Source organism: Empidonax traillii, unplaced genomic scaffold (assembly GCF_003031625.1).
Source record: "Empidonax traillii isolate 1590-97213 ecotype Southwest subspecies unplaced genomic scaffold, ASM303162v1 scaffold217:size1918799, whole genome shotgun sequence".
NCBI lineage: Eukaryota > Metazoa > Chordata > Aves > Passeriformes > Tyrannidae > Empidonax > Empidonax traillii.
In genome coordinates, this window is record NW_020955410.1 from 1,848,800 (window position 1) to 1,861,810 (window position 13,011).

General features: G+C 35.0%; 1 protein-coding gene across 1 annotated transcript in view; it reads right to left on the minus strand.

Moving 5' to 3' along the window:
- Window positions 1-3,672, minus strand: part of MALRD1 (MAM and LDL receptor class A domain containing 1) — a gene marked incomplete at its 5' end in the record, with an annotated part of 241,799 nt that extends 238,127 nt beyond the window's left edge. Inside the window, 2 exons of the mRNA XM_027887586.1 lie at window positions 292-432; window positions 3,559-3,672. Coding sequence (XP_027743387.1) covers window positions 292-432; window positions 3,559-3,672 — 255 coding nt within the window. The remainder of the gene's footprint in view (window positions 1-291; window positions 433-3,558) is intronic.
- Window positions 3,673-13,011: the final 9,339 nt, after the last annotated feature.

Consider the following 13,011-nt stretch of genomic DNA (forward strand, 5'->3'; position numbering starts at 1 on the left):
CTCAGGTAGATAAACATTACTCTTATAACTGATTACCTGCTCCTCTATAGAACAAGAATTGCTTACTGGAATATTGGGGCGGGGGGGGAGGGGGGTTGTTGGGTTTTTTTTCTTTTTTTTTTTTAAATTCTAGTTCTCTGCAATTGCAATTACCTGAAAACCTAGACACAAGTCCTCTGTGGCAGAATACAATTGAACTATCAATAAAATAGCAAAGTTAAGTAAATAGAACAGAAAACTACATAGTTTGTAAGAGTCCATGGTTTCTGCAAAGAATCTGATGATTCTTACCGCTCTCATTCCCACTGTGGTCAGAATATGGTGGTCCTATGCCAGATTGACCATTTCTTCTTATCCATCCAGGCTGTAAATTAGATTCATAAAGAGCTTTGCATAGATTGGTTTCAAAATCACACTTGTCACAGGAGGAACCTGAATTGGAGCAAACAAATAAAAAATTAAAAGCTCAAAAACAGAAGCAAAAGGATATGTTTTTCACCATTACTTGCTGTCTAATTAGTAAACAGGAAAATTCTGAACAGACTCCTGAAAAAAAGCAAGAAACCCCAGAATTTTAAAATCATGAAAAAGGAGTAACAGGGCAGTGGAAAAAAACCAAAACTGGTACTGTCTCCAGATTTCATGTGCTGTGTGGAAACTTTCACCCACCTTTTCTCTTTCACAGCAGAGGAGGATGGGTTTAGACCCCGCCTTATAATTGTGATTCTGGTTAGACAGAAGCTACAACGCCTTATAGCACTACCTCTCAAATTGGTACTTGCTCCAGGCCCCTATAAATGCTTTTAGCTTATTCTATATTGTCATAGTTCACTAATAGTTTTAAATAAAGTTGCCACTGCAGCATTTATAGTCACACTGTGATGTTCAACTTCATGGCTTTCATATTCACATCAGTTTACTGAAACAATCAATCACAAGGTGAGAGAGGTGAAAACAAAAAATAATTCATGTAAGCATTCCAGACTCAATTTAATGTGCAGATTGGTTGATTCATCAACCAACTCTTATTGCTGTTTTTATTCCTTAGCTCTTTAAGTGGCTGAAAAGTGCCAGTGGTTCATCAAAAGCACAAACACTGATGAAGCATATCTGCTTCACATTGCATGAAATGTACCAAACCATATTCCATATTTCCTCAGGAATTTTCTCATAGCTGAAAAAAAAATTGTAAATCAGTGTTCACAAAATAGTGGGAGTGGTACCTTTTTTAACTAAAAAAATAAATCCTTGATCATTCTTTATTATTTTCCGAAGCAGTATACATTTTTACACAAAATTTAACTTGGGAAGCAAACCAATGCAAATTTGCTGGAAGTTAGATTGACAAATGTAAATTTACTGCTTAGAGAGGAAAAGTCCAGTAGGAAGGAATGTGTGGGATGTTCTAGATAATATTTGCAGAATTTCCTGTGAACAAAACAAATCTTTAAAATAAACTCTAAGGAAAAATTCCAGGTCTCAGAGGAACAGACTATATTTTAAGGTTCTATTTCAAGTGTGCATATGTATAAAAACTGAAGTTACATCTTTTATATATTTTCACTGCAGATACTTCCTTAAAAGCGAGTAGAGCCAAGAGAAAAAAGCAGGAATCTGTCATCAACATAAGATCAGGAGCTGAAACCTAAGTGGAAAAATAGTTTTGCAGTAATCCCAAATCAGATGAAAATGGCAGCAGGATGAATCTTCAATTTGATACAGCCTGATCTGTATCTTTATATCTGACAGGTGACTTATCTCCTGGAGTAATCCAGAGCATTATCCAAGCAGTCCCAGCACACAGCCTGTCTCTCAAAGCCTAGTTCTACAGCTTTTCCTCAGTCCGAATAAAATACAGAGTAGTTTAATATTTAGGTTTTTTACAGAGCCCATAGGCTCATTTTTCTAAATTAGTCTTTGGAACAACCTTTAATTCTTTACTTTCATATAAGCATTGTCTATAGCAGTATTCCCTCGACAAACAGGTGCAAAAAGCCTCCGTAAAAGTTAATGGAAGAATGCATCTCTTGTTCTATATTCTACAATTATAACAAAAAGCGATGCCTGGAGGTAATGTCCTTTCCAGGGGAACCAAGACCAAGCACAATGAGGATTTCAAAGCTATGCAGTGAAACTTAGCACCATCTCTTGTGTAAATGATAAAAAAATTCATTAATCTGAGACATGTTAGATACGTCAGGAAATTAAACAGACGTAATTTCCAGCCATTGCCTTTTAATACATTCTTGTACAGCATAATTAACTTACAAAAATGTAAAGATATCCAATACAATCTTAACAATTGTCTTATTTGCAGAGTAATAAAAAACAGATTCTCCTGGAGTTGACTCTAGACTCCTCACCAAACAGATCTCCGCATACTGTTTGGGTAAAACACAGAGTCCTACCGGAGGAAGAAAAACTTTGTGTAGGTGGGCACACAATTGTAATTTGAAGAATCTGGATTAAAGTTACTGCTCTTTCTCACAGATTTCAGCTGAATTCAGTGGTATCTGACATGATCTCATTAGCATTTTTCTAAGAGCACAGAAAGACACAGGCTCATCTATCGAAAATCTATTTCATAATTACAACAAAATGTTTAAATCCGAACAAATATGCTTCCTCTGTTGTACAGTGATTAAAAGAACTTATATAAGCTGTTTAGGCAGAATTAAATTTTTTCATAAATTTAGGCTCTTCTTTGGACTCCAGAACCAGAATTATCAAGGAGAAGGACTACTTATCCATCCAGGCTGTAAATTAAATTCATGAAGAGCTTTGCATAGATTGGTTTCAAAATCACACTTGTCACAGGAGAAACCTGATTTGATGCATCATATGAAATTATTTGCAGCATCATTTTGTAGTACAGTATTCTGGAAATACTAGAATTCTGATACTAATTTACTCAGACAGTAGTAGTTAGAATGCACCCTCACTGTTTAGATCAATTCTTTACAGGAAATAGCAGCTACTGCTTTTGTAACCTCTGAATGTGACAAAGATTAAGCCAGGATAATCAGTTCCTGAATTCAAGAAAATTTCTACTCTTGTCTAGACTTTAAAAAAAAAACAAAACCAAACACCACACAACAAAAAAACCACAAAAAAACCAGCCAAACAAACAAAACCCAACAAAACCAAAAACCTGCTGTTGCTTATACCTCAGTCTAGGTATGTAATATAATACCTCTAGGTATCTTGTATTAAACCTGAATTCTATCAAACAAATCTATCACAAATTAAGGAAAAAGGTATTACTTGCTGAATCTCCATTGAATTTGGATTAGGAAACGCTTTGCTATAAAATATCCATATGAAGATTTATGAGAGACTTGCACTTTACAGATGTTGAAAATTAAGCAGAAAAAATCAAACTGGAGCTGGAAGAAACTTTCTTAAAAAATTAAATGAAGAAGAGGATAAAAAAAAACCAAAACAAAAAAGAATTCCCAGATATTTTTGAAACATTAAAAGAAATCCTCCGTAGTTCTCTCTGCTGACATGTTCAGTTATCAAAACATCACACTTATGCTGAAGCCCACTCAGACTTACCTTGTTTCTCCTCACTGCTCTCTCCACACTGGTTGGCAGAAATGCACATTTCTCCAGGTGGAGCAGAGGAGCCATCACCACGTTGGCACCCATTTCCTATGGATGACCGAGTATCTACCAGAGCAAAGCAGTATAACACACAGAAATATGTGAGTCTATTCATGGGCTATATTACTACCTAAGCTTTCACTTGGAAAATAATCACTTTAACTGTCTAGTATTGGTCATGACGGGTCTTTGACCAAGCTGTATTTACATACATCCCTCTGAAAGATGGTTTTAGAACCTCACTTTCTGAATCTGCAGCTTAAGGGAAATATGGCTTCTGCTTAAGCAGTGACTTTCAACCCTGTGTGTCTTGGGATAATATTTAACTGAATTATAACATTGTTTTATGACTAAAAAAATTTGGCACATGTTATGCAAGTCAACTGTATATCATTAACTTACTGATCATATTTATTGCCCAATGGTTTAAAAATATATTAGATAAGAAAATAACAGGGAAACAATAGAATTACTAAATGACCAACATTCATAAAGATCTCTCAGAGAGAGGTGGCAAATGCTTACAAAATGTATGAAGAGTTTGTGTATCAAATGTAAAAAACAGTTGAGAAATTCAAAGTTGATTTTGCATCAGAAGGATTGTAAAACTTCCTTATCTTGTACTGGTGGAGTCCTTTCATATGAGAATGTCTTAGTAATGTGTTTCACCATGTTTTGATGTTTCACTGAAACCCATTGGTTCTGGCAATGCTTTTACACAAATGACTCAAGGATTTTCAAATGGAAGAGTGGGAGTGGGGATAGAGATCCAGAAAATTAAAAAAAACCACAGCCTTGTAAGAGAATATTGAATCAACTCGTTTCATTCAGCCTAGCATCACATGAAAACAAGGAAGTTATATTAATGAAGTACCTTAGGCACTCTGGGGGAGACCTAAATCTAGGGGACAGGGACATAGTAGAAAAAACAGAAGTTGATTGCAAAAGTTAAAGGACAGTAATAGCCCAAGGCAAATGACAGTAAGAACCAGACAAAATTAGACTGACAATCGTGTAAGGCTGGCACTCCTTTAATAGGAATAGTGGGATGAAAAAAATATAACTCCTTTATGACAGACCTGTACTACTTTACTAAACAGATCATATGATCTCCCAAGCGGCAGCTTGTAACAGGTAACTGATGCAGCAGGTCTGGAGATTTCCTCACCTGCAAATTCACAAAATCAATTAAGGGGAATGCACATTCTACTTTGCATTACTACAATTTGCCTATTAGCCCTGGTAAGAAGAATTTTGAAATATCTCTGCAACTGAAGCATGATTTTTGGAAAGCACAAGTGCTATACTATCCGCGAAGAGAAACAGGCAGCCTCCGCCTGGAAGCTTATCAATTATTGCAGATCCGTATTTTCATAATGTAAGAAATCTCTTGTCAGGGTACAAAGATGACTACTTCAACATCGCCTGAAGGTGAGCAGTGCAAGATCTGTTGCAACTTCCTATTATCTCCAACACCAGAGGCAGGCAAATGTTTATTGTAATAAAGGTTCCTGTTCTGACTAGAAAGCATTTTCCAGTTCATTCAGTTCAACTCCACCCTTTTCATCACTACTTCTGTGGACATCATTTTATCTTTATTTTAATGCTTTTTCCTCAGGCCAGAGAGCTGTTTGAAAAACTTCCTGATGAAAAGCAGAACTAAGAATAAATTAATTAAGACTGCATATATATATATATATATATATATATATGTATTCCTCAAAAATATACATCATTGAATTGTTTGTTTCCATTTTGTAAGTACAGCTTAGATTAGAAGCTTACATTTAAAAAAAAAAAATGCTATATAATGTCACGTTTCTACATTTGCAAAGGCTTAAATATTTGTGTTATTCAGCTGTTTTGGTTTTCAATTATTTTTCTCCAGTATACAATAGCTCATCTCATCTCTTCTTTTCCTCTATATCTTCTAAAACTCCTCACATTGATGTACTTCACAATGATGGATTTTCCTTGTCTTTCAATTTTCTCCCATTTTATTAAAACTCTTACTGCATTGTTCTAAACTGTTTTACTTCTCTGCCTGTAGTGTAAATCTGTATATGAGTATTCTGAGACAAAGGGTAATTTTTATTGAAACTGGTATTCATTTCCATTTTAATATGCTCTAAAACATTAATAAGAAGAAAATTTGCATAACCCAAATGAGTCAGAACCACAATGAAATCCTTTATGAGTGGAAATAAATGAAAAATGCATCAAATATTCAGTAAGTATTTAGAATGTTATCCAAGGATCTTTAGTGCAGAAGGGGAAAAAAAGGTATTTTAGTGAAGTTCTAACAGAAAGTGCAAAACCAAAGAAATCTGTCTTTTTTGTTGTTGTTTTGCAAATTATTTACTATGTACATGTAGGGAGAATCTCTTGATGAGTGCAATAATTCAACCTTCTTGTCAAATAACAATAAGTACAACATAGTTGTTTATAGTCCTTACAATCCTATTAAAAGGGACAAAAAGATAGCTCAAAGCAAAGAACTTCCAGGGAAAGTTGAAAGGACAAAAAATTCAAGTGCAGAACTGCAAGCACCCTGAAAGCCAGAAGAAAAATCAAAAAGGAGACACAGAGAGAGAATGAAGAGTATAAACTGGTAAAAACATGCAGGAGGCCAGAAAAGCAGAAGGATGGGCACTAATCAAAGGGTATTTTTTAAAGCAGCAGAGAAATATTGCAGAGAAACTGAAGACTAAAAAGAAACCAAGCAGAGCCATACACTGTCTATTTTCAAAGTTACTTTAGCAAACAAGGAGTTTTTGAAAAGGAAACAAAAAGTTAAAATAAAAACCTGCTTGAATTTACATTAAAGATGGATTTATCAGGCTTAGCCTAATTAATTTAATTTAAGGCAAGACAAAACATTTCATGTAAGTGAAAAAAGATTGCCCACTCAGTCTTCAACTTGTTTAAGTAAATTAGTTGAAAAAATTGTAGATATTTAATTTGGGACTTCTAAAAGATAAATCTTAGAAGTCCAAGTAGGCTCTGAAACAGGGCCAGAAAACTTTTGCATTTTTAAGTCCATTTTTTCATGTGAACAGAAAGTTATTTGTTTAAGCAGAAAATAGATTGCAGTTAGTAATTCTCCAGTAAGTTTTTGCAGAGCCAGTAATTATCAACAACGAAACAGAGGAAAGAACTGAAAAAGAGGGATATGAGCTTATCCAACTAAAAACAGTGTTCAAATTTTGCTGCAACTAAGACTTTCTTTCAGGGAAAAGTCATATGAGTAGAAAACAGTCACACTTTCCGAGAAATCAAAATTTCATTATGTTTAATATAACCTTTTTATGGTAAGATCATACATTTTGTGTGTGTGTGATGAAACTAGGGAGCAGTACTGTGCCAGTGTGTATATCTTTAACATATACCTTATTTTCTCCTAATGTACAGTGTTAGTAAATGTCATTAATTTTAACATAATTCTCCAAATTTTTATACCAGAACAGTTTTAGTCAATTGTTAATAAAAACACCAAAAGTTTATTTCTGAAAAAGTTCACAAATATTCAGCCAAGACTTCATTTTGAGAGCCTCTTCCCAAAAATATGCTACTCATATTATCATATGACCACTCTAGCTTTTAATTGTTGAATTGTAATTTGAAGACGTCTGCACAGTAGCAGAAAGCCAAGTATTCACAGTTGACCCAAACTGATCCATTTTTAACAAGGATTGGCAGAATCCTTTACTTTGATGTGAAAGCCAATAATTGCATAGCATCTGCTTCCAGTTAAGTGACACTAATTCAATGGTTATCTTGAAAGAGAACTAAGAGACTAACACATTTGATCAAAAAGGATTCTGGGTAAGTCTTCTTACCACTCATGTTCATTTGCTAAAAGAAATTGGTAACATCAATTGAGAATTTAAACCAAACGTAATTCATTGATCAATGTACAGCACAAACACCACAGTTACAACTAGTGAAGGCAAAAAAGTCTGTAATATAAAGGAAATGTGTGATGGGCTAGATATAATCAGGTTAATCAAAGTCCTAGGTCATTGCAGACTAAAAAAACATTACACTTCAGAAAAAAATTTCAGTAGCATAATTTCCATTTTTGCGATGACAGACCATATTACATTCAAGAGGGGATCCCCTGTGCTAATAGGGAAAATAATCAATGGGAGATACAAATGATTCATTTAATCCTATATGCTACAAATTGCCTCCACACCCAGAGTTTAAAGGAAGAAATATTTCAATTATGAGCTCTCAGGAGCTCAGTACAACTGCCCTTCTTTCTCTAAATCCCAAAGCAGGGGAAAAAAATTACCAAAAATGCTTCTAGTCCATAAAGCAATATCCTATTAGAAGGCAAAATTATTAATTGGCATAAACTTTGATCAGGTAGAAACATTTCTATCTCCTATCTACTATGTCTTTCTTCACACAGCCATCTCTAAGTAAAGTCTTTCTTCCGTCACGTCATTCTACCAAGCATTTTGGTTCTGTTCTCTCCAATAAGCAGCTCCCTGGACCCTGTGACTAACTTATCAAGTACCACTGTCTCTCAGGAGAGGAAAACCCATGAGGCAGAGGACCGGATGCATTATGCGACACGAACTATTACATCATATGACTAAATACATTTCACGAGGTATTAAACTCCAACAGTCCAGACTGGTCCCATGGAAGAAACACACAAACACATCAGTGGCCAGGGCGTATTAATGTGCTCCTGCCATTCATCCTCTGCTCTAGTCTCATGCAAAGGTATCCATTTCCCACTCTCTGTGGCTGCTCTGCTATAGGTCACACAGTGTGCAGGAATTTTTGGAAGATTTCTTTCAGTTAGGCCCCCCTTGCTGGAAAATAAAATGCTAATGTGCTAAGGATGTTTAACGGCTCTTGGAACAAGAACTGGTCTTCCTTTCACCCCTAAGAAATATAAATAGATTTAGACTTCTTTCCAAGTTTGGAGAGAAAAGTGTATATAAAAATTAAACCTGAACCAAATTAAACAGCCCTGCTATCAACATGCCCATGTGTCAAAGAGCTGAAAATTAGGCTGCTAAGGTCTAGAGGGAGTCTCAACAGAGTATATATATACCTTAGTGACCAGGCTAAAAATAAATAAGTGCATCCACCAAGTTTTCCCATATTATTGATTACTCCCATATCATTAATTTTGACATCTCTGGCATGATACTGTTCCCGAGGATTTCCAAGCAATCATGCTTGCTCTAACCATCTAAAGAATTGATTCCCCAAAAAAGAGACAAGAGGTGTATTATTACAAATCTTTCTTGGTCAAATCTCCCATTTGTCTTAATTTCCTCATCTGTAAAAGGTAAGTCATCAGAAAAGATATGAATTGCTCTGATATCTCCTGGTGAATAAGACTAAATAGAAACTAATAATCCTGAGTAACTTTTTTCCACAAATTTTAAGTCAACCTTCCATATAAGGGTAATATCCTCATATTCAAGAGGAATACTTTCCAGCTCTGATTTTCAGAGATAAGAAATGAAAAGCTGATGTTGTGAACATAGAATAGCTCCTTCAAAACATACTTTCAGTGTCATTAATACGAAGTTGAGCTTTATGCAGTGAAGGCACATGCATGGTTTGGGAAGAGTCCTAGGAATTAAAACCTTTAGGAGATTAATGGTAGAAGCTTAGTACTTACATAATGAAAATGTGTAAAACTTCAGAGTACATGCTCCATTTGGAAAAAAATATAATTAAAATGAATCACAGGGTGACTGTGTGCTGTCTCAATAAAGCAGCTCTAGCCTAAGTCTAAAATTCTTAGTTATGCTCCTTAAATTAACCCAGACATACTAAAAATTCTATTTAGAGTAACCACTTTTCAATTGGAGCTATGTATTACTTAGAACAGTTTCACACTTTAAGGAACTGTAGGAAATAGTCTGTCACTGTTATTAATTTGTTGACTGTTTTTCATCCTACCACTACAAAAAAAAAAAAAATTATTTAGATCTAGTGATTCATTTAATCCCAAAATCTAAGCTAAATGAATATGAATCTCAGTCTAGATGCATTATTGAGTTAATATGAAATGTAATATATTTTCCTAGATCATCAAAAGGTTAGAACTCTCCTTACTGGTTGCTTTGAACTTTAAGTGACTTTGCTTACAGAGAGAGATAGATGGGATAAGCAAAGAAATGAAAAATCAGAACATACTTTCCTATATCCTTCCTAAACTGGCTGCCACTAAGACATGAAAATTTGTCCACTAGTGTAAAAACTCTAATAAAGTGGCAGCTGTAATTATAGCTCAGAAGATGCTTCAAATGATATTTCTAGAACCACCTCAGATAGGGAATGAATCAGAAACATGCCATACCACTATTTCCATCTCCCAGTAATACAGAACCCCCAGAGCTCCTGACCACTTCTAGAAAAGGGTGTGTAGTTGGCAGACGGGCTAAGTCCCAAACAGTTGAAGTAAACACATTATTCTTTCCAATCACAGGAAAAAAAAAGCGCTAAATCCCATTCACAACCTAAAACTACCACACACCTTAGTCTAGCATGCAGACTCTGGATCTTCCTGATTACGTACCCTTCCTCTGTAGTTTTTACCCAGACTTCTACTTCTCATCATGATTCATTGGGTAGTGATCCACTACAGCTGCTTTAAAGCAAAGAGATTTCAGCTACTCTCTTAGAAAAAATCCTTTATGGTTTTATCTACAAGCTGCCTAGAAATTTGATGGATTTTATTTTCTTGAAAAAGCTTGAAGTCTTAGAGTACCAATGTCAGAGAGGCTGCCATGGCATGGGTTTTTCACCATGGGAGTTTCCTCTTGCAGCAAGAAAACTACTTCCAGAGTTGCTTTGAATGCAGTTGAGTGTATCAAAAACTGAGATTAAAAGAAATGTTTTCTCATCTCATCCCCTCCTCCATGAGATGCACCTGACATTGTCAGACTGCAGCTGACAAAAGCTGTGATTGAGAATTTGAATCATCCAGTTTTTCTTTCCAAAGTCTACATGACTTTTGTTTTTCACAGTTAGGTGTTGCCATCAGCAGCAATAGTTTTCAGTCTATATCAGACTTATTGAATGTTTGCACTGAATTACAAAGTTTAAAATGAATGTAGTCTTTATAGATAATGACAGGCTATTTCAAGTATGGCAATAAACTTTTATTGCTTTTACTTACTAATTTAAAATTCTAGACAGCTGCTGTGAGTTAGGTATTTACCACATCAAAAAGACAACTCACCTGAGTGTAAAAATTCCTATCTGTATTTTTTTCCAACTATATAAGCAGCGGCTATATTAAATTATCCTGATGAAGCTTTTAACTGAATGTTATCAAAACATTCAGGAAAAACTTGAGTCTTGAGAATTTCTGTGTTAGGCCAAAGATTTCTAACTCTTTTCTTTATGTAGTGTTCATCTCTGCAGTCATCCCCTGGGTCTTTATATTAGCAACTTCCATTGCCCCCAAGAATGGGAGAATATTGCGTTAAGTCATCAGCAACTTAAAGTCTTCATCAGAAGGGCAATTATACCCTTTCAGAGACATAATTCAAATAGTCTTCATCTTTGGTCTAGGATGCATTTGGGTCCAATTTAGCATGTTTTCTTGCAAGAACTTTCTGCCTTCTCTTTGGTTCCCAAGTGAAGTATGAAAGCTACCAATGCTTCCCTCATCCTCAGCAGAAGTAAATGGCTGTTGTTTGTTGAGGGAATACACACATTTTTGAGACATTAGCTGCAGATGGTTATCACAGAGCTTATGCTAAAATGGGATAGGCTACAGTGAGTTGGTCAGCAGAAAACTGTTAAAACAAGCTCAAAAAGGGCAAGACAAGCCCTGATGAGTCCCAACTGTGCTGTCAAATTAACATGAAGGCTACAGCCTGTGGTGACATATCAAATATCTTATATACTGGATTATACAAAAAAGTACAAAATGATATTTTGACATTTATCTCCTTGACCGCTTACATATATGTCATCTAGACCTATTCTGTGAGCTCTTTCAACAAAAAGTGAGTGATGCTTTCCACCAGTGGCATACAATTTCAAATCTACAATTTCAAAATCTTCAAGATGCAGTACCAAACACCAAAACTCAGCATGTTCCTATTCTCAGTAAAAACCTACTGATTAATGAGCCCTCTGCTTGTCTTTATAAGGTCAAAAGCCTCACTGACTGCAACCGAGGATGACTGAGGACTGAAGCAAATTTAAGCATAACCTTCATAGGGCACAAAGTCAGAAATCAGATAACAATCAACAGTAGTTAGAGCTCTACCCTAAACAGTTAATCTTCAAAGACTGGTAAATGGATATTAATTGATTTACTGCCTACTAAAAGTCTATTTTGTAAAGGAAATTCCCAAGACCCAATAAATAAGTGATTGGACATCAATTACCATGAGAAAATTACATTTTTAGCATGAATTATGTAGAAATGAGGTAACTTATTAAAGAATACTTGCATAACTTAATTCAGGTAAATTTACGATTGTGGAGGATGTAGAAGCCCAGTCTAATGTTTCACAAACAGATAGAAATTACTTTATAACAAGCAGTTAATTATTTTCTGCACATATGGTAAATACAGACCACACACTGTAGTCCATCTTCAATATTCTACTAAGATTAGGAGAAATAACTATTAACAGTAATTCAATTTAAAAAAAATAAAATCTAATTACAAGTTCATAGAAAGAAAATGTCAAAAATTGAAATTAAACAATTAGTAAATTCAAATTGCTCTATAAATTTGTACTTAGACAGCTTATCTTAAAATAATTTTTAGTAATGGCAGTTTTCAGTTAACAAGAAAATTTGGAAAAAGTATCATCACCTGTGTCCAATTAAACAGACTATACCCAAGAACCAGTGTGAACATTCAGCTTAACTATTGCCACTTCACATGGGAACAAGAAGTTAGCAATGCCCCTGAAGCAGATCCTCAAGAGATTAAAAATGTTCCTTTAGATTTTTGTCAATTTAATTCAGACTTTATTGCTCTTCAGTTCCTTTGTTCTTCTGCTGAGGCTGTTGCCAGCAAGATGCCAGTTCTGGCTGTAGTAATTTCTGAGACATAAACCATGGATAGCTTTGACATAGCTGACTCTTCCCATAACAGACAAGCAAACAGCAGTTGACAGATACTAATGAATTTCAGTCCCTGGTGGCACAAATGAAATGCTCACAGCAATGGCTGAAGATATGTACCAAGAAAGCAGGCAGCATAAAAGTTTACGGTACAAATCTACCAGTGTAGATCTGCAGCATGTCTGGATAAGAACTATGTAATCATCAACCAATGACTTGGGTAAAATTAGAAACTTCATTTCTACTTGAAACTCAAAGAAGTTTTGAATAAATAACTCTGAATCAAATAGATCAATTTAAAAGCTAATGCAGAATGATTAGCAGGAAATG